Source organism: Sylvia atricapilla, chromosome 16 (genome assembly GCF_009819655.1).
Source record: "Sylvia atricapilla isolate bSylAtr1 chromosome 16, bSylAtr1.pri, whole genome shotgun sequence".
NCBI classification, from domain to species: Eukaryota; Metazoa; Chordata; class Aves; order Passeriformes; family Sylviidae; genus Sylvia; species Sylvia atricapilla.
This window is the reverse complement of record NC_089155.1, coordinates 7743359-7764498: the sequence shown is the minus strand read 5'-3', so window position 1 is coordinate 7764498 and position 21140 is coordinate 7743359. Positions and strand designations below refer to the sequence as shown.

The following is a 21140-nucleotide window of genomic DNA, read 5'->3' as shown; positions in this document are numbered from 1 at the left end:
GGCACAGGGAACTGCGGGTGAAGGCAACAGAGAGAGCAGGTGAAGGCAGGAAAATAGCCCCGATGAGATCAGGACCCTGTGGGGTGAGCCCAGGCACCAGGGCATCAGTATATTCCCCAGGGCCACCAGTACAGAGACAGATGAGGACAGATGAGCATCCCTTGCACATCTGAGCTGTGCTTCCCATTTGTCTCCCATAGCCCAGAAATGCCAGAATGCTGCATGCCTGTGGTCCCACCACGATCCCGTGGGCACAGTGTTCTTTATTTAAAAAGCAGAGCAGAAGCAGAGCAGGTGCCTGCCCACGGTCTGGAAGCCCTTTATCATCATGGGACAAGCTTCTCCCTGCTCCCAGATCCCCATCAGGGAAGCAGAGTAATGCCACAGGGACACAGAGTGCCTGCAGTGGTGCTGTTACTGGAGGCAGAGATGGTACAAGGGCTCTGACCCAACCATGGAACTCCCCAGGCAGGCAGCTCTCCCTGCAGTGGGCTGGGTGCCTGCTTTTCCTTAATTAAGTGCAAATCCCCCATTCAGCAGTGAAATCAGGTGAGGAAGAACAGATCCCTGCATGATGAGGCAGCAGCTGCTAATCCCTAGGGAAACACAGAGCCTGCTTTCCTGTAAATAAATAGGCCAGATCCAGAGGCTTGCAGCACCTCGGGCACACGCAGGATGTGAGGGAATGAGGAAAGCATCTGCTCAGCACCAGCACCCTGCCGAGCATCCCATGGCACCGTTGGGATCCCCACTGTGCTCCCACATTGCCAGAGACCAACAGGCCAGGGGCAGTGAGGGGGGGACCCATCCCCAGGCCTATTCACAATGCCAGCATTTATCTCAGATTTTGGCAGAGCAATGCAGGAGATGGGACCTGCCAACAAATAATCGATGGGTGACAGGAAACACTCGGTGCTGCTGGCCCTGCTCCAGGGGAATGTGAGGAGTGGGACAACAGGGGAGACAGAACAGGAAGGGAGGCACATTCGCTTCAGCCCAGTGCAGTCTTCCACAATTACAACCCCAGGATATTTTTCTTCCAGGATGCCTCAAAGCCCACCCTGGGCAGCCCAGGCCCCTGCTCTGCCCAGGATCTTCTGCTCCCTGATCCCCAAACCAGGGCACTAAAGATCCCAGAGCACTGGTACTGTGAAGTCCCAAGTCCCAGCAGGCACAGTGCCTCATGACAGAGGGGTGCCAGCACCCCTGGGACACTGCAAGAAAGATTTGGGATCCTGCTGCTCCCACCTAGGATGGATTTGCCCAGAGAAGACCAGGGCAGGAGAAGGCAGTGTTGTCCTGCTGGATCACTGCTCCCAAGTGAGCAGTGAGCTCTGCTACTGCAGCAGCGTGAATCAGCATCCACCAAGAGCCGTGTGTGGCCTCAGGCTGGCAGGAGCATCCTCCAGGATTCTCCCTCACCCTCCAGCAGTGCCACATGGGTCCGCAGTACAGCCTGGACTCCAACAGCTCTCAAGCAGGGATTTTGGGAGATTGGAGAGGGCAGATTCCTCATCCTCTCCCCTGCAGTCCAGTAGTATCTGGTATTATCCCAGGGCCTGCGGTGCCCATCATCAGCTCAGCTGTACCTGGATCTTTCTCACTCATGCAAAGGTCACCCTCATGCCACACTGCTCTCTGCAGGGATCCCTCTGTGCCCCACTGCCACCAGCATGTGCCAGCACTGCAGATGGCATGTGTGGGTCCAGCACATGGGGCTCCTGAGAGCACCCCACAGCACACCCCAGGCACCTCCTGCCAGCACTGCAGCCTGGAATGGCTCTGTGGGGACACTTGGATTTGACCTCATGTCTGGGGACCTCAATTCCTCCTCCTCCCACTGCTGTAGACTTGCCTGGTACCCACACCGAGGCTCCATGCCTTCCACAGCACCCAGGGTGTCTGGAATTTAATCAGTGATAATAAATTGTCATTATTCCCAAGGGCTCCGCGGGCCACTTCAGTCTCCCAAGAAGCCTCACTGTGCTCACAGGCTGCCCAGGACAGGAAGGGTGAGCAGATTCAGCACCAAAGCTGAACAATCCAGACTGTCCTACAAACCACCCGCACGTGGTCCAGCACCCTGCAAATCCCCTAAAATGAAGCTTGAGTGCTGAGCAGGGTGGGCATTGCCCATTGCAAAGACCAGCATGTTGCTGCCAATAGCAAAACTCCCTGTGAGTCTTCCCAGCACATGGGGAACAGAAGGGCAGAGCTTTTACAAACAACAGTAGGAACCAGGGCTTGTTCCATGCAGTGGAATTAGCCTGGAGAATTCCTGATAAATAAAAGCAATGGGCCTTGATAAGGAAACAGCTGGAGCTACAGCATGAAAAAGCAGATCCCCCACAGAGGGCTGGGATGCAGAATCAGCACAGGTCTGGCACATACTGCCACTGTCCTGGGGTGGGTGATACTATGGGACTCATCTCCTGGTGGGTCCTTGGCTCCTGCCAGCCACAGAGGGGACCTGGGGCACTGCTGACCTACTGATCACACCATGACAGTGATGTATGGCAGAGCAGTGACAGAGTGGGGGCTCAGCCTGGTGCCCCAGAGGAAGATTTCCCCAGGCTCAGCTGGATCACTGCCCCACAGAGATGCTTCTTCATCTCAAAGACTGCCACTTCCCCACTCCTTGCTGGATGCCCTGGCTGTGCCAGTGATGGACAAACCAGGCTGGGCAGTTACGGCTCTTCCTAGATGCTCCTCACATGGGAAACAGGGACACAGGACCCTTGGAGAGACACTCATCACTGGCTCAGTGAAGCCTCTGATGGTTCCTCAGCTTGTTCCTTTGAGGGTTTCATGGCTGCAGGCTCAGGAGTTTGCTCCCATCAGCTTTCAAAGCTCAGCTTCTGTGGGATTCAGAGGGATCCAGCTGCTGCCAGCTCACCCTGTCCTCACAGGGAGCATGAGAGAAGGTGAGAGAGCCCACAGCTCACTGCCAGTGTCAACCCTCAGCACAACACTGCTGTGCCAGCAGCCGCCACATTTCCCTGGATTTCTCGCTCATTGCTTCCTTTGTCGAGGCTCCCATCATCCTGCCTGCTGCCGGATTTTGTGTTTCCCTTGGCACATCCTGTGTGAGGAATATTTTGCCATGGTGGCACTGAGCCCAAGCGTCTGAGAGCAGCTTCACCCACTGCAGAGACCTGGGAGAGGAACTGTGGTGTCCCCATGGGTCCTCTGGGAGATCTTCAGCTTCCCAGGATGAACAAGATTAACAGCAGAGGGAACACCAAGAAGGAAACCACAGCTTTGTTTTTCCAGAGGCCAAAAAGGGCTCCCAGGGACCTACCCTGCCTTACTGACACCGGCTCTGCTTTTCTACAGACTAAAAATAAGTGAAGTGCTGGATGTGGCCAACAATCAGCAGCTGATGTGGGGCAGAGCCCTTGTTCCTGGACAGTGCCAAGGCCAGGGCTGCTTGCACTGGAAAAGGGACTGGGATACAGCTGGGTTGCAGTGGGAAGGAGGAGGATGTGGCAGCCAGGATGTGGCTGCCAGTCAGGGCTGGCAGAATTCCTGGTCCAGGAAGGGGTCAGCACTGGAGCCATCACCTGGGGGGCAAACATCCCTGACTCTGTCCACTCCTCCTCCTGCCATGGGGGATTTTAGGGATACAGGGATTGCTTTGTTTTTGCTACAAGCAGATTCCAAGGATGTGGCAATATCTCTAGGGAATGGGAGCCTCCGCTCCAGTGTAGATGGATTCACCCCAAAGCTTCACCTGGGTCCCAGGCAGAGGGACATCACAGAATCTCAGACCCATTTAGGTAGGAAAATACCTTTAATACCATCAAATCCAACTGCTAACCCAGCACTGCCAAAGCCACCACTAAATCCAGCTCAGGGCAGAGACAAGTGCTCGGGGCACAAGCAGAGACAAACCCCATGGGGTGTTTATGCAACACCACCAGAAAATCAATGTTGCTAGGAGTGGTTGTATCCCATTCCAAAAGGCAAGAGCATCTCCTTTTATTCTCCTATTTGTTATAAAACGCTGAGTTGACATCCAGAGATTACAGGAAAACAGACACCATTTGGAAAGCTCGGGTTATGCAGTTCATCACTTTTCCAGCTGACCTGGCCACAACTCCAAATGGGGAGGTGGCAATTACCAGACCTCATTAGCTAAAAATAAGGTGTTTGACCAGAGGGCAAATGCTGGGCTCTCACTGGGGACTCTGAAGCCAAAGGGAAATGGGAAAAGAGCTCCATGACAAGTGCTGTAGCAGCATGAGAGCAGGAGTGGGACCCCCAGGATGCAGACCCTGTGGTCTTACCCCGGGCCAGGAAGGTCAGCAGGATGGGATGGAGGTGACATCCCGCTGCACAGCCCATCCTGCAGACGATCCTGCCAGGAGCCGAGCTGAGCTGTGTGAAGCAGAAGGAACAGCCCACTCCTTTGAGATACAAAGGCAAAAAACCTGGAAGACAAACCCAGCTTCCAGTGCAACAGCTCCTCCTCCCCTCTGTGCCTCGGCGCGGCGGAAGCAGGTCTCCCCTAACCACCATCCACCTTGAGCGAGGGCTGGCAATGACGGCGGTGCCGGGGGATTAGCCCTGCTCCTCACACCGCTGGAATGGCCTACTTTAACCACACACCATATCTCCTTCCTCAGCCCACTGCAGCACTTCCAAGAGGGGAGCACGGGCACTGCCCCTCTGACCCCCACCCTGGGACCCCTGGACACCAGGATTTGCATCTCCTGGCACAAGGTCATAGCCCAACGTCCTTTTTGCCCAGAGAGGGTGGGAACGCTGGGGTTTTGTAAGCAGAACAGGCACCCAGCAGTGGGTTCTGTGTGACAGCCACAGTGCTGACCTTGTGGGGAGGAGAGAACAGAGCACCCGGCTCATCAACCCACTTGGGTGTCCCTGTGTCCCTTTGGAGATGGAGCATGAAGCCATTAAATAATAAAATGTCAACTGCAGAGCAGTCCTAGCTCCTGCAACGCCCCATGGTGCCGGAGACACTTTGGGATGCTGCACGCGCAGATATGGGACTGGTGCTTGAAGGGAGAGTCTGGTGCATGAGACGTGGGTTTGGGGCATGCAGGGAGGGTTTGGGGTGTGCAGGGATGGTCTGGTGCATGTGATGTGGGTCTGATCCATGTGACATGGGATTGGTGGATGCAGGGAGGGTCTGGTGCATGAGATCTGGGTCTGGGGTGTGCAGTGAGGGTCTGGTGCTTGCAGGGAGGGTCTGATGCATGTGACAATGATGCAGACAAGGGTCTGGTGCATGAGATATTGGTCTGGTGCATGTGATGCGGGACTGGGGAATGCAGGGAGGGTCTGCTGCATGAAATGTGAGTCTGGGGTGTGCAGTGAGGATCTGGGGCATGCAGGGAGGATCTGAGGTGTGTGATGTGGGTCTGGGGCATTCAGGGAAGGTCTGGTGCATGTGAAGTGGGTCAGGTGCACGAGATGTGGGTCTGGCTAGCGCAATGCGAGGCTGACGCTGCTGTGTGGGTCTAGTGCGTGTCATACAGGTCCAGGGCTCTGAAGCAGGACCGGTGGGTGTGGTGGGGGTCCAGGTGGGTTTGCAGCGTGAGTCAGGGTACATAAGATATGGGTCTGATAAGTCAAACGTGGGTCCAGTGCGTGCCACGGGGGTGCAGCGCATGCCATGGGCTCTAGTGCAGCAGTACGGGTCTGGTGTGAGCCGCGGGGGTCTGGCACACGCAATGCGGGTGCGCTGCGGGCCCGATGCGTGACCCGCCCCGAGCACCCTGTGCCCCGGGAACCCCCCCCGCTGCCGCCCCCACGATGCGGAGCGGCGCCGGCAGACCCGGCTGCGCCCCCCGCCTCCCCCCAGCCCCAATCTGCAGCCAGAAAGGGATGAGTCACGGCGGCCGCGGGGCCCCGCACCGCGCCCCCCGCACCGCGCCCCGCACCGCTCACCTGCGCGGGGCCCCGCCGATGTCGGGGGCGGCAGCGCCGGGGTTGGGGGGGGCTCAGCGACCTGCCGGGGAAGGGAGAGAGCGGACGGTGAGCGGCGGTGGCGGCGCCGGGTCCGGTGGGGTACCCGGTGCGGTGCCCGGTGCGGTGCCCCCCGCCCCACCCCGCACCCCGCGCCCTCCCCCGCCTCCATCACCTGCGCCGGCCTCCATGGGTGCGGCGGGGCGGCCGGGAGCGCTGGAGGGATGAGGGAGGGATGAGGGAGGGATGGAGGAGGGATGGATGGAGAAGGGAGGGAGGGAGGGAGGGATGAGCCGTGCAGCTGCGTAATTTGCTCCCTCCTCTGCGATCTTAAAGCGACGGCGCAGCGGGTGCCTCCCCCCGCCCTCCCCGCCGGGTTTCCCCCCCGTTTCTATGGCAACTCCCCTCTGCCGGAGCGGCACAACCACCTCAAAAAAAGAAACCAGCCGGGTTTTGGGGTGCCTCCCAGTCTGCGAAGCCCCCCGGGTGGGGTGTGCCTTGCGCCCGGTGGCCCTGGGCTCTTCGCCCCGCGTAACCCCGGAGGAGGAGGAGGAAGGGGAGGGGGGAGCCGGGGCGGCCCCGCGCTGCGGCCACCCGGCCCTCGGAGTCCCCCCAGCGTCGTAGTTTTAATTTTAAGCAGTCCAGCCCTGAGGAGATCCCTGCCTCTAATTAGTGACGCACTTTCATAAAGTCAAGTCATTAAATAACCGGAATATTGTGCCCCATTTCAATCCCTCTGGCTCAGCCCTAATCGCCGGGGCTGGGGTGGAGAAGCAGCAAGAGCCACCCCGAGCTGCTGACCCGGTCTGTGACTGGCGTCCGGCAAGTTTGGGAGATGGGGCTGAAGGCTGACACGGCACGGCACGGCACGTCCCGTTCTCCAGCACAGCCCGGTTACTCATGGCACTTCCCACACGCTTCCTGCTGTAACTGTCAAGAGCAACCTTTCCAAATTATTTGCCGAGGAAACGTCTCGGGAGCCCCCGCGCCACGTCCTGCAGCGCGGCGCCGGCTCCTGGGGAGCTCCGTGCCCGCGGCCAGGAGCGCGCAAGGTCGGCTGCGGACACTCCCGTGGGGACCAGCAGCGTGAGAGATGCACACGTGTCTGTGTTACAGACATCCAAACAATATCCAGCGTGTGTGGATCCACATACGGACTTATGGAGGGAAGTGTTAATGTGGGAAATATTCACAGAGTAGAACCTGTGCCCAGTTTGGGTCTGGACCCGAGGCCCATTGTGCTTCCCAGACATTCCCAGCTCCCTTTGTTACCCGCCCATGGTTATTTCAGAGTTTTGACAAACCTGTTTGGTAAATACATGTCAGTCTTTCTTCTAGCACTACTTCCTGCATGATTTGTACCTCATTTTTCCTGACACACAGACTGTTTTCAGTGTATATATATATCCTGCCTCCCATTTATTCCTGCCCGCCTCCAGCTGCCTTTTGTTTCCCTCTTTCCCGGTGAATCCAATGCACAGCCTCTCTCCTTGAAAGGAAAATTAATGAGTTATCACATCTGCTGCCACTGGAGCAGCTCTGACCATGTGGCACAGGCAGCAGCTCTGCTGTGAGATGCAGAGTCATTCCTGATGGCTTTTGGGAAAGAAAAATGGTTTCTCCTTCCCTCTGCAGTCTGCAGTGCTTGGTCTCCCGGGGTACTCTGACCTCAAGAGTGGGAGCAGCACTCCAGGGAGATTGGCCCTGCTGCAGGGAGAGAGGGAGAGGTTTTCACCAAACCCAAACCCTTTTCCCAGGTCAGCATCTGGCTTTGGAAGCACCAGGCCTGCCATAAGGAAAAGATGAGCTGCACTTGGTTTCAGTCTTGGCCAAAGCTACGCTCTTGTTCCCACCCCAAAAATAGCATCTTTGCAGAAAACAGAGAGGTTTTTACCATACAGGGATGCTTTTCCCTGCCTTACACCCAGAAAAAGAACCCTTCAGAGAACAGCAGCAAAAGCCCATCACTTATTTAATCAAATATTCCTGTTCAGAAAGGACACTGGACTGGAACACCCCCACAGCCAGTGGCCACCCCTGCCCCAGGCTGGGGCTTCACCTCTTTTAAAGCCTTTTTACTCCCTTAAACAGACCCTCAAAACCAAACCTCCCCGAGTCATCTGTGACAGGAACCACACACATTAGTGGGCCCAGAAAAATAGAAGTGTCACTGAGGTGAGTGAACACCTGGAAGTTGGGTGACAGTATCATTCATCCTTTCCCATTTTAAGTAAAATCACCGAGTCCCTGACTCTGAGATGAACCCATAGGATTTGATCCTTCAGAAGAAACACCAACAAGCAAAGGAAACATCTTCTGAATTTAATTGATTCTACATGAAGGAACAGTGATGTCCTCACAGCACCAAAGCACCTGAGTGGAGCACAAACATTCCTCCTCCAGGTAGGGAGCAGAGAGAAACCAAAAGCTTCAGAAAATTACAGTAAAAGGGATAAAATTTATCCGAAATTAGATAAAAATGCAAGGAACTAATATTATTTCAATAAACATCCATTTTAAAATAGGTCTACACATGAATAAAGGTGTTAATAAGTTAAAAAACCTCTGTGAAATCTGAAAATACAGGATTCTAGCTGCAAGAAATAGACAGCTCAGGTGCAAGAAATAGAATTTCCTGCTGCAGCTTCTGGACTATTCTAGGGCCAGTGTAACCTCTGTGTGCCTGAACACACAAAAGCAACACTGGAGGCAGTACCCAGATCTTAAAATATAAGATCCTGAACATTCTTTGACAGGAACAATTTTAAATAGTCTAATTTTTTTTTTTTTTTTTTTTTTTCTACAGAGAGTAAACAGGTAAGTCTTACTGCTAGTATTGGAGAATTAACAGACACAAGCCTTATAAAAAATAATTTAAGCTCCAAAAGTAGTCTCTGAAGGTTTTGAAGGACTTTTATAAAACCCTTCACAATGGAAATCTCTTATGCAGAATATATATTTTAGTGGTATTTAATAATATATTGTATAACTATCATATAACTCATCATGTAACTATAAATATTAATAATAAGCCCTGTAGGGATCACCTGGGGCAGGACCCCTGCAAAAGCCATTACTGGGTGTTGTAGAGGACAGGGAGCTCTGCTCATCTCCCACAGTTTGACAAGACATTCCATCCTTTCTCCAGGAAAACTATTTGCTGGAAAATGCAATCTAAGCTGTATTTTGATCAGTTTATCTGATCTTGTCAAACATGGGCCCAGCAGTGGCTGTGAGGTCAGCAAAGGGCTCGTGCTGCCACAGCTCGAGGACCAGCTGCTTCTTCAGCACCAGGAAGATGTAAAACGTGGCTGCAGCTTGTTTCCGGTTGTTTCTCCGGCAGAGCTCCCGAAAACTGAAGGAACACACGCCTGATCTCTTCAGTTGCTGCGTGAGGGAAATGACAAATCAGTCAAATCAGCTTCTCCAGCAGTAAAAGTGGAGCCTCTGGAGTCCAAACAGAGAGCACTGCATATTCTCTGCCTGAATGCCCCAGATAGGATTCAATCTCCATAGAATCATGGGAGCACACACTGGTTTGGGTTGGAAGGGACCTGAAAGACCATCTCATTCCCCCGCCCTGGATACCTTCAACTAGACAAAGTTGTTCCAAGCCCCATCCAACCTGGCCTTGAGCACTTCCAGGGATGGGGAGTGCACAACCTCTCTGGCTATCTTCCATCTGTGTTTACAGAAGTGGCTCTTAACATTTTAATGCCGTAATAGTGTTGGTATTTATGTGTGTTACTAAAATCTACAATTCCATCAAGTTCCATTGCACCACTGGAGTGCTTCCATTGTGCTTTGTGATTGGTAACAATAAATATCCTTGAGCAATTCTATAGTTTCAGAGTTCTCTCTTGTTTTTTAAAGGCTGTACTCAGGTGTAAATATTTATTTATTATTTGCACAGAACCTTTGAAATACGTTTTTAAAAAAACAACATCCAGTAAATTCTAGTAATTCCAGCAGCTGTGGAAGGGAACACCACATACCAAGCACCCAGAATCCTGATTTTCCACAGAAATACCAAAAAAAGCACATTCTGCAAGTGAGAGGCAAAGACACAATGGACAGTAGAACGAAGAGCTTTTCTAATAGGGTCCAGCTGAAATCAGCACCACCTTTTGGTATCTAATAACACAATCCAGCTCTGGTACCTGTAAAGTTTTTTGTAACCGAAGAGTTCTTTTGCCCCATCTTATTTCTTCACTGTCTTTCCTGGTCCTTGGTTGCTCCTTGAGAGGAAGTAAACAGATGGTTAGTCAGGGTGTATAAAAACACACACCACGAGAAAAAGGGCAGGAGTTCCAGCCTGACTGAAAATCCAGCTGGAGCTGGGCATCTGGATGGCCAAACTCAGGGAATCTGGAGCCTCGGACACCTCTGTGCTCACACAAGGTTGTGTGAAACAAGGGGAAGGATGGGACCTGTGTGCTTTGTGCTACAGAGACAGCTCAGGTGCAACAGGCCATGGACATGGTCCCAGTGAGGCAGCTCCACAGCCAGGTACTGCTCTGTGGGACCGGGATTCTGACAGGATTTGCACTGCCCAAGGGCTTAAAGAGATGTTCAAATATTTGGCTTGTGATTTTGGGCTTAACCTCTGAAGTCTGCAGCTGACTGCTCTGGTTTCAGAGTATTTGAGCATCCCCAGAGTCAGCAAGGTTGAAATTACTTCCTTCTCACTGGAAGCAAAACTCCCTGTAAACTCCTGATGCTATTTTTTTTTTTTTAATAAAGAAACAGGGTTCTCTTTTGAAACAAGGCAGGGCCATCAGCTTAGGACACACACCTTTGGCACCTCCACCTGCTGTGCTTCAGCTTCCTGGCCCAGGGAATTTTTTGAGCTCTCGGAAAAGGCTGCTCCATCCTCCTGTGAGCACAAAAAAGACAATCACTAGGTCTGCCCATTTATGCACACGATCCAATTCTCATTACACAGTTCTGCTCAAAGAGGTTATTGTAAGGAATTTTTCCAAAATTAGTTAATAGGTGCTATTTCTACCATTTCTTTCCTGATACAAGGAAGGACATTGCTGTAGGATTTATCCTACAGCTGAATATGCACCTGTGGGCAGAGTTCAGGCACATGCTTTCTGATGCCATTAGCTCCAATTTCATCACTTTTCAACATTAATGAGCTTCATATTCTCTAAAAAATACCCTTTAGCATAAGTGAAGATGGAAGAGATATTGCTTAAGTATTTCCTCAATATTTCCTCAATATGAGACACGAAAGATAAATTTTATTCTTTATAAAGATTATATTTGTCTCTTCAGTACTACATTTCATATTTAGTATTAAGCTCTCATTTATACTTAGTGATTAAACTGTAATCTATGCTGATTAATAAACATTTAAATTAATCATTCATTCATTGTGGGAGTTTACCAAATTATAATTAAACTTTCATCACACAAGCTACTTAATGTTCTCTTGACTGGTTTTAGCATTCTTTCCAAACATTAGTCATTTCTTAACATGTTTTAAATGGAACCTTAGCAAAAAGTGGAATACACACAATACACACTTAGGTCTCTAATACTAAGGGAAACTGCTCACTATAATTTCACCACAGTTCTCAATGGTTTCGTTTTTGTCATTATGTGATGTCAACATGAAGGAATCATCTCTAATTTTTCTCCCAGTCTCGGAATGAGCTGGCTCCTGCAGGTAACTTGGCTCTTCCACTGGCAGCATCTCTGTATTAATAGAAAACCAAGGTTGTAGAGGCAATTACTGTGAATCACTGTCCTTAACAAAAACCCACTGAAAACCAAAATCACACCCAAGTTCACACTCTTTGAGAGGAAGAGCCAGAATAAGCAAATATTGAAGAAACATCATTCCCAACAGGAGCATGGAAGAAGAACCTTCCAAGGCAGGTTTTCCTTTTCTAAAAGTTGACCTTTATGGAGTCACAGGAGGTGGGTTTGTTAATTAATTTTGAGGCAGGTTAAGTTCCCAGCAGAGCAAAGGAGTGAAAGTGGATACATCCTTCTCAGAAGATCTAAAATGGAACATTTCTTCTTGCCTGATACTAACCAAACACATCTTCCAGACACAAGTAGAACTATTTACAATAATTTGGAATTTTGGAGAGCAGTTTGATTAAGCTTAGAATAAGTGGAAAGCTTTTTTTAAAAATTATATTTTAAAAAAAACTCCATAAGCAACATTACCCAAATCTGCAGTTTCAGAGATAATTAGAGAAACCAAAGATGAAAGCAAAATATCTCCTTATGCCACAAGGAAGAAAATACTTGGGTTTCATTTAATGTCTAAGAAACAAAAGAACAGCAAAGTAGTAATTTGTGGCATACTGCATGCAAACACCTCTTGTGTCTCTCAAACATTGTGTAGAATAGAAAATACTTTCTAACAGCTAATTCTGCACAACATAATTAAAATATTACCTGTAGTATCTTGCTCTTTTCTCGCTTCTTTCATTTCAGACATCCTCTGTATTCCATTTGCTCTCATCTTAAATCTGTCAGTCTTGAAGCATTTTTCAAACAACTGAAAATAATTATTTTTTCTATGTTTGCTTTCAGAATATCATGTCAGATTATTTGCAAACATCAACACAAAGATATGAATATGAGCTGTATGTTAATGATTGCAACCCAGAATTTCAGTATTTGAATTAGGTCACTGAAAATCTGCAATTTTTTTGTTGTTGTTTTTAAGCAATAGCCTTCTGCAGCTCTGACATGAATTCCGTGGAAAAAACATCTTAGGAGCAGCTTGGATAATTTTTCTTGAAGCCAGCCAGTGAGGAAGGATGAAAGAAACATCTGCAGTTTTCATTCTCTTAAAGAGCAAGTTGTAATTCTACAGCTGGACTCTAAGTGGTGAAGCTGCGCTGCTGCAGTGAACCCTTCCAAATCCATTACAACACTCGAATAATAATGTCTGATGTACCTTTAAAGTAAATATAAACAACAGATGCCTCGAATTGATGACAAAGAGGAAATAAAACAGAAAACAATACAACAAAGGAGAAAGTATAAGAAATGGACAGAAAAGTAAGAAGTTGTGTCTCAGTATAAGATCAGTCAGGTGCCAGCGTGTGAAATGAAACCAGTTCTCATGTTCCTTTTCTAATTTTTCACTTGTTGGCATGCAGGAGGTTAGGCCATGACCCCACAGATGATGAAACAATTAGTGGTGGGTGTGCAAACCATCAGATGTCCAGCTCACCTGTACTGCTGAGCAATGCTCAGTGCACACCTGCAGCCAGCTCCAAGTTCAGATCAGAGTCTGCAAAACCTCTCTCTGTCAGATCCCAGCTCTGCAACAATCCTGGAACCTACACAGTGCCACAGACCTCACAAGGAACTGATCTTTACCTTTTGTAGCTGAGCATGAACTACAGGCTGTGCAGCCTGGGACAGGAGTTTATCCACACCTCCCCACTCCTTCCACATCATCGTTTTCTTGGTTGGGGGAGCGAGGTCCAGCATGGCCAGGAGGTCTGTGCAGTTGGTGAGCTGCTTGTACATGGTCTGGCAGCTGAGCTGCTTCTCTACATCCACCAGCAGCTTCCTCTTTCTTTGTTTTTTTCTGCTCTTGGTGACAGCTACATAAAGCAATTATTAATAACAAGTCTTAAGGTCTACTCCTAGGACATTAGGCACACAAAAAAAAGCCCAATGAATCAACCTGACCGCCAACTTTCTGAACACTGCCTAGACTTGAAAATCAAAGTACAAGTGCACAAGCCATTCCTCCAAAAGTTTCTATGAAGTTTTCACTCTTTGTACTCTTTTACTGGAAATTCCCTTACGTTTAATTGCGGAAGACAAATTACTCTTTTAATACAAACCTGGGAACAGGAGAACTTAATGAGAACACATGATAGAGCAACAAGACTGAGTAAGCTGTCTTTAATCCATCAGGAAGGTAAGTGCTCCAGGAACTGCTGATGCACTCAAGAGGTTTCATTACCTCATAATTAATATCTGTATTTGTCAGTTTAATCCTTTAGCAATTTAATCAAGATGTAAACACAAAAGAAAGACACAGATTACTTATACAGCCATAACTTCCTGGATATTATTTGGGCATGCCAGAAAATTCAAATATTGTAAATATTGCTGTCAACATGAGCTTGTTTATTCATAAACAGCCACCAATGTGATAGGGGACATTTAGATTTCCTCTACAGCAGAAATGTAATGCTTTTCACCTTGGATCTTGTTAAAAGTTCACAAACCAATGTTTTCCAAAGGCTTGAAAGTTTTAGGATTGTGAGTTTAAATATAAAAGTCACTGATGTGTCACTGGCAATTATAGTTTTTCAGGTGAATCTTCAGTAACACCCCTGAGGCCAAGCTTGCAATGCTACCAGAGCTGAAGAGCAACAAAACTTGACTTGCTACATGGAAGCAACTGCAAGCAGAAATTTAGGCAGTTGAGATAAATAACCTGAACCTGGGTTTGTATAATACGTACCGTAAAATGGAACTCTGATAGCAGGAGCAGATGAAATCTAAGATGGGAATAATCTATATTTGCAAGTATTTTTACTACTAAGAAGCAAACCAAACCTAGTTAATGCAAACATTCCTCAGAAACTGATCAACTTCTGACCTGTATCATCAACTGGTTCAAGCACAAATTCTTCATCCTGGAGCAGAATGGTTGTCTCACTCATTGTGTGATTTACATCCTTAACCATGGTGTCTGCACAGTTGGACTCAACTGCAAGAAAACCCAGCAAATAACCCAAATAAAAGAAAAAATTACAATATGGACTATGTTCTCAATCACACGACAGAGAATGACACCAGACAAAACCAGTGAGAAATAGGAAACTGTAGTTTTGTTTATAATCTCACTTATGTTCACCAGTTCCTTCTCATACTCTGCCCTGCACACTTCCCTTCACTGATCCCAGAATGACCAGGCCATACAGAGACAGAAGAACTGATCTGGAGAAAAACCCACACAACAGAAAGTGTTTAGGGGCAAAGGTGTTTAGTTTCAATCCCTATCTGTTTCCAGTCCAGGCAAGTGCATGGTAATGTGGACATTTCTGTCAACAGAAAAGGAACAAGCAGCACCAGCAATAGAGCAAGGAGAGGCAAGAGCCACTCTATCCCTTTAAAGCTGTTCCAGAATTCTCTGTTTTAAACTAACACTCTGATGGGGAAGTAAGGATTTAAGAGAGCAAATTTTTCTCTGAAATAGTTATCAAAGCTTAATTTCTTTCATCAACATCAAACCAAAAGAAGATTAACAACACCTTTATGAGCTACTTAAGTGTCATTTGTCACAGAAACATGAAGCCAGATATAGAAGCACAGAATTGTTTCTGTTGGAAAAGACCTTTAAAGCTCTCACTAGGAAAGTTCACTGTTACAGAACAGCCTTATTTGGGTTGCTTTCCCCCTCAAAAGGGACATCACACTGTGAGCAGCAGGGTGGACCAACAGCGTATCCAACAGGATGTCACATGAAGGTGTTTCTAAGCAATGTCAAGTTACATATTTGGAATCCCTAAATCAAATAAAATTATCCTAAAATGGTGGATGAAGCAGTTTAGGGGGAGAAAAAAGGCAAAATAAATGAAGAAAGGAAAAGGCACAAGGACACTACAAAAAGCTGAATGTGAGTGACATTAGGCATTAACACAGGAACAGAGGGTTTATGTGAGATGGAGCAGACACTGCAAACTCACTGGCTGTGCTGTTCTCTGGCAGATCTTGTGACAAAGGACGTGCTTCCTCCACATCAAGAATGTCTTTATCTAGGGCATTTTGCTCATCCCTCAACAGGATTTCTTAAATACAAAACACATAGTTCTAATCATTCTAAGCCTTAGAAGTCATGAAATAGCCTGATACAGCCTAATGTTAGTCAAGGTTAATACTCTGCAAAGAAAGCAAGCTCAGCTTCTGCAGATGGCCGTCAGTGATACAGCTGTCTGCAACAGCACACAAAGGAGGGGATTAGTCCCAAGTTTGAGATTTCCACCTTTTTTTTGAAAATTATGGCCTTGATAGTGTTAACAGGTATCAATCTGTAAGGTTTATATAAATACTCTAAGCCATAATGATGTAGAAGCTACTTTGCTGCTTTTGTTATTATGACAGTAAGGATAAAAATGCTGCACTATTTCACCTTTGAAAATAGAAATTAAATTGTTAAACATTAAGCCTAATGCTAACTAAATTTAATGTCTTTAATTCTAAAATAATGAAATACAGCCTTTAAATCAATTTGATTTGGCAGTTTCTAAGTGATCACAGATTTAGTGACAGGTAGGAAAAAAATACGTATGAAAACAACAAATAACACAGAATTTATGTTTGACAACAATCGCTTTCATGCTGTCTTGACTGTTTTCCTGTAAGAATAAAAACATTTGGAATGGAACTTATTCTGTTTGCCTGTGGCAAACCCTACCAATCATATCTGCAGCATCATCCTCATCCCCAAAATGGTCATCCTGGAAGCAGTAAACATCTTCGTGCAGCACAGATTTGTCTCCGCTGGTGCTGGCTGAGTTGGGATCGGCCACCAGACTGTTACTGCTCGTCAGGACACTGCCCTCAAAGAAGCTCTGTCTCCTCAGTGCATCTGCTTCTTCATCTGAGGGAACACACAGTTCCTGATCCCTCATCTGCATGAGTTTTGGAAACCTAGATTTGTTAGTTTCCTAATTTTTTTAAAGTAATTTTTAAAAGATTGTGAGACATCCCATACCTCAAATGGAATAAACAATAAACAATGTTATCTAATTTAGTAAAAGCAGGCAACATTTGGTTTGGTTCCTAGTCTCTGACACCAGATTATATTGCTTACACAAAATTTTAAACCTAAGGCATCATGATAGGCCCCAATCAGCAAAAGCAGGAAACAAATGCACTTTTAATCACAGCTTTTTCACACATGGAAAGGGTTCACATAAAAGCTTCACAGAAAACACACTTCTCATGAAATACTTCCAATTTCTCAACTTCTCTCACCAAAGTTTCTATCACAGAGAAGTATACTGCTTTCATAATCCTCTGCAAGTGTGATTTCTTCAGCTCTTCTCTGATTCAAGGTAAAATGTTCAGCAACATCAATGGCCCTGATGAAAAAAATATTAAAAAAATATATAGGGTGAATTGAAACCCACTGAGCATTCAGCTGGAATGTGAAAACTTGTTTCTAAACAGCCTTCAATCCTGACATTTTATTACAAGCCCCCATATATTTCCACTCTCTTTTGCAAGTATACTTGGGGTTTTGTGATTTTGTTTTTGTATATCTACCTTGTCAGAAGGCAACTAATTAGTGAAACATCGTTTAAATCAAATGACACAACTCTTTGGGCGGGCAGAGAAAATACCTTTACAGAGTCAGCACACTGAGACACTTGAATAAAGTGTATTATATTGCAGCTGTACTTAGAAAATAATAAACTCTTACTGATCACATCAAACCATATTTATGAGGAGGTACAGAGCAATCCTCGGTGGAAATCTCTTGTCCTGGACCTTCAGGGCATCAGAGCCATCAGAAACATGACTTAGGCTCCTGCTTTTTATCAGTTTTCTACATTAATGCTGCTTTGTGTCAAAAAAGCCTAAGAAATATGCTGGCTTTTTCTCAGGAGCCAGGCTGACTATTGCAGATAAAACATCCCAGACTCAGAGAGCAGTGGAGCAGAAACAAAATTAAGTTACCCACTGGAACAGTGCAACACTGTGCGGTTACTGGCCACATCTTTCAGGATTAATACTAATTTTTTATCTCTTCTCTTGAGGTTCAGAAAGCTGTTTGCATCCTTCACTCAGACAATTTAAAATCCTGAAGTCTAAGTTCAAGACATTATTTCATTGTGAAGGTCTGTTGATTAAAGGACTGAGGAAAGCAACCAAAGCAGAACGCCTGTGGCTGTAGCCTTGTAGAGACCAGAACTTAGGAGAATTCAGTTATTAAATCAAAACAACCCAATCTGTGTCTTGATCAGATAACAGCAAGTATAGCTTTTACTTCTGAAAACACTATAAGAATGAATAAAAACTAGGGAAGCATTTACTTTACATCTGGTAGTGGTGCTTCAAAATCATGAAATTCTTCAGGCAGTGTAATGGACTGATAAGCAGCCTCAAAGTTCTCTTCTGGAAGGTCAAGAAGCCCTGAAATAAACAGACAACATAACAAAATAAGTATCAATAAAATAAAAGTAGTGTTGTCTCCCATGTAGGTGTAATAAGCCTATAAACCTGTCAAGGAGGGGCTGTTGCCATTCTAAATCACAGAAACGTAAAGCTTAGGCACCCAAAAGTGGAATTTCAGTTTCCACGTCCTTAAGATGGTCTGTTTTTTACAGATACAAAAGAGTCTGCTGCAACAGGACCTGAAATATGTAAGCACTTGTGTTGGTGAACAGCTGCTTTAGTCAGTCCCAGCTGACTTTTAGGCCAGAGTCTTTCACAGCACTGCAAGTGAACCACTGTGTTTTCCTTTCCTCTGCTCTGTCTCCATAACTGTTCTCCAGCATCCAGCAATAATTATGTAGTCAGACTGCAATTACTAGGGAATCAGAGAATCCTGGGAAAATTCATGTGAGGAAGGATTTCTCAAGGTCATCCAACCCAACCTTTTGCTCATAACAGGGTCAATTTCAAAGTCAGATCACTTTTGACTATTTCTGCTGATGGAGATTTCACAGCATCCCTGAACAGCCTCTTTCAGCATTTTATCACTTCTGCTGAGATTTTTCTCCCCCCTTTTATCTAGGTAAAGTCTCTGTTGCCACAATGCTGACTGTTGTGTGCTCTTGAGCTGTGTGGTGCTCTCCAAGTTGCTACAGGATCTATCACCAAAATAGTCACAAGTTGTGGCCAGCAGATTTCAGCTGGATATTAAGGAAATTTTCTTCACTGAAAGAGTTTTCAAGCCCTGGCACAGGCTGCCCAGGGTAGTGCTGGAGTCACCATCCCTGGAGGGATTTGAAAGACACGTGGTATTTGGGGATATGGCTTAGTGATGGCCTTGGCAGTGCTGGGTGAACAGTTGGGCTGGGTTTTGGAGGGCTTTTCCAGCCTAAATGGTTCTGTGATTCTCTAATTCTGTGATCATATCCTTGAGAATAATGCAGAGGAATTATTCACTATTTTGCAAACAGACCAGGTCACAAAGCACATTAAAAATGGCAGTAGACAGTGGTGTTCTCAGGCTTTTTTTAGACAGCAGTGCTTCCCATTTATTGCCCAAGAACGACAAACACAGAGCCTGTTGGAAAAGGCTCCAGTTATCTCAGCTCCCTTCTCCCTGTCTACATGGCTAGAGCTCAAAACACAGTCAGGTCTGGCACTGACACTGTTAGACATGTTGTTGGTGTCATCAGAAATTAAAATTAATTATCTAGCAACGGAGGCTGAACTCAAGCATCTTCTTGTAAGCCCACTTAAGGTACTGTTTCTGTTAAGGGAGTCAAAGACCTGAAATTGCACTAGGTTAAGTCAGACTCAACACCAGCAGTAGGCACTATAATGTTCAGTATCCTTTGGGGTCAGTCATGGAAATTTACCAGAAATATCCAAAAATTAACTTTTAAAATGAGAGCTGTAAAGGACATAGATAAAAAAATGCTGCAATTTGTGTACACCTGGGCGAAAGGCTGTCTTCATTTTGGTCAGAGCTTCACTGCAGTCTGCCAAGAGGTACTTTGCTTTCCTGTGGTAAATCCGCACCACCCCCAGGAGTAAGTGTCCCGAGGTTCGCAGAGCAATAGCAAACTGTGAGGATTAAAAATAACAAAAGAAAAAAGTTGTTCAGGAGTTTCTACTTTTGGCAAAAACGTTAAAATATTACACAGTAATAACAGATTTCTCTACAAGAGATCAACACCTCCACCCTAGGACTTTCCAGATCCCTCCTCATGCCACAGCCTACCTTCGGGGAGAGGATTTTTTGTACGGTGGCCTCTAAATTGCACTCAAAGATATGTGCCTTGGTAAGTTTCTTCTCCCAGTGGGCAGCCAGCCAGATTTTGGCCAGCGGCCCCCGCTTGTTGATGAGCAAATTGACGTAGAACATGGTGCCTGGCCAAAGGTGTCAGGGCAGCCCTGACAGAATGCCCTGAGCTCTTCCCCTTGCAACAGGAGATGGGTCCTGGGGCACCAAGTGGGATTAGGGATTTAGTGGAATCTGAGAGGATGAGTTGGGTGCTGTGAGGAAGGGGGAATTTAGTGGGGTCTGAGGGGATGGGGGGACACAACCAGGCACTGAGACAATTTATGGGATCTGAGAGGACAGGGCACCCAGGCAGATATTAAGGGGATGTGAGAATTTAGTAGGATCCAGATGGTCTGGGATCACCCAGCTGGGCACTGAGGGAATGGGACAACCCTGAGAGCACCGAGGGAATGAAAGGATTTAGCGGCACCCTCAGAGGGCAGGGGGGATTTGGCGGGATCCTCAGGGCGTGGGTCAGGGTGGATTTAGTGCCTGAGGCCCTGAGGGTTTAGCAGGACCTGAGGGGATGGGGTGATGACCAAGACGCTGAGGGGACAGGGAGATTTAGCGGGATCCGAGGGAACAGCAGGCCTGAGCAATGCCAAGGAGGGGCGTGTTGGATTTAGCGGGATCCTGAGGGACGGATGGGCGCAGCCGGCCGCTGAGGAGCCCCGGGGGGGATGAGGAGCCCCGGGGGGGATGAAGAGCCCCGCTCGGCTCTGCGAGGAGCGAAGGGGATTATCAGGCGCTGAAGGCGCTCGGCGGGGCCGGCAGACCCTCCTCAGGCCGCAGCGGGGGCGGGGAGGCGCCGTGGGGCAGCCCCCACAGGGCCCGTGTCCACCCGCCACGGCCCCGAGCCTTCGGCGGGGACCTGCCGCGGTCAATGGCGCCCTGCTCCTTCCTGGGGCCCAGCGGCAGATCCACAGATGCCCGGGAGCACGGTGCCGCACCCCTCATTCATGAGAGTGGAGGGCAATCTCACTCTCCCCATCCACCTCTCCTCCTTCCTCTCCTCTCCTTGTCTTCCCCTCCCCTTCTCTTCTCCTCCCAACCCCTTTCACCCTTGACATTCTAAGAGCCCGTTTGCAGGCACCGCCCCATCTCTTTCTCTGCAGGTGAGCAGCTCCTGCGTGGCTCCAGACACGTCTGATAAAACTCCCCTGGTGGAGCAAATTTGCAGAAGAAAAAAGCCAGAAACAAACAAACAAGGGAGGAAAAAAAAAAAAAAAAAAAAAAAAAAAAA

General features: G+C 47.5%; 1 protein-coding gene across 1 annotated transcript; it reads right to left on the bottom strand.

The window, feature by feature from the left end:
* Positions 1 to 8253: 8253 nt before the first annotated feature.
* RAD21L1 (RAD21 cohesin complex component like 1) lies at positions 8254 to 20567 on the bottom strand. The gene is made up of 13 exons (XM_066330770.1): positions 19835 to 20567; positions 19548 to 19677; positions 17973 to 18072; positions 16912 to 17018; positions 16349 to 16534; positions 15621 to 15722; positions 14531 to 14641; positions 13288 to 13517; positions 12352 to 12454; positions 11498 to 11637; positions 10727 to 10807; positions 10092 to 10169; positions 8254 to 9318 (listed from the first exon to the last, which is right to left on the bottom strand). Exons 1-13 carry the CDS (start codon positions 19976 to 19978, stop codon positions 9127 to 9129), a joined length of 1704 nt encoding a protein of 567 aa, XP_066186867.1. The 5' UTR covers positions 19979 to 20567; the 3' UTR covers positions 8254 to 9126.
* Between the last annotated feature and the right edge of the window lie 573 nt (positions 20568 to 21140).

What these genes read in the sequence shown, in the direction of transcription:
- RAD21L1 (XM_066330770.1), bottom strand. Translation starts at nt 19,978, where the DNA reads ATGTTCTACGTCAATTTGCTCATCAACAAGCGGGGGCCGCTGGCCAAA. An exon ending in AAAAAATCCTCTCCCCGAAG is followed by an intron (nt 19,678 to 19,834) that starts GTAGGCTGTGGC and finishes TAATCCTCACAG; the next exon opens with TTTGCTATTGCTCTGCGAAC. An exon ending in AGCAGGTGGAGGTGCCAAAG is followed by an intron (nt 10,170 to 10,726) that starts GTGTGTGTCCTA and finishes CTTCCTCTCAAG; the next exon opens with GAGCAACCAAGGACCAGGAA.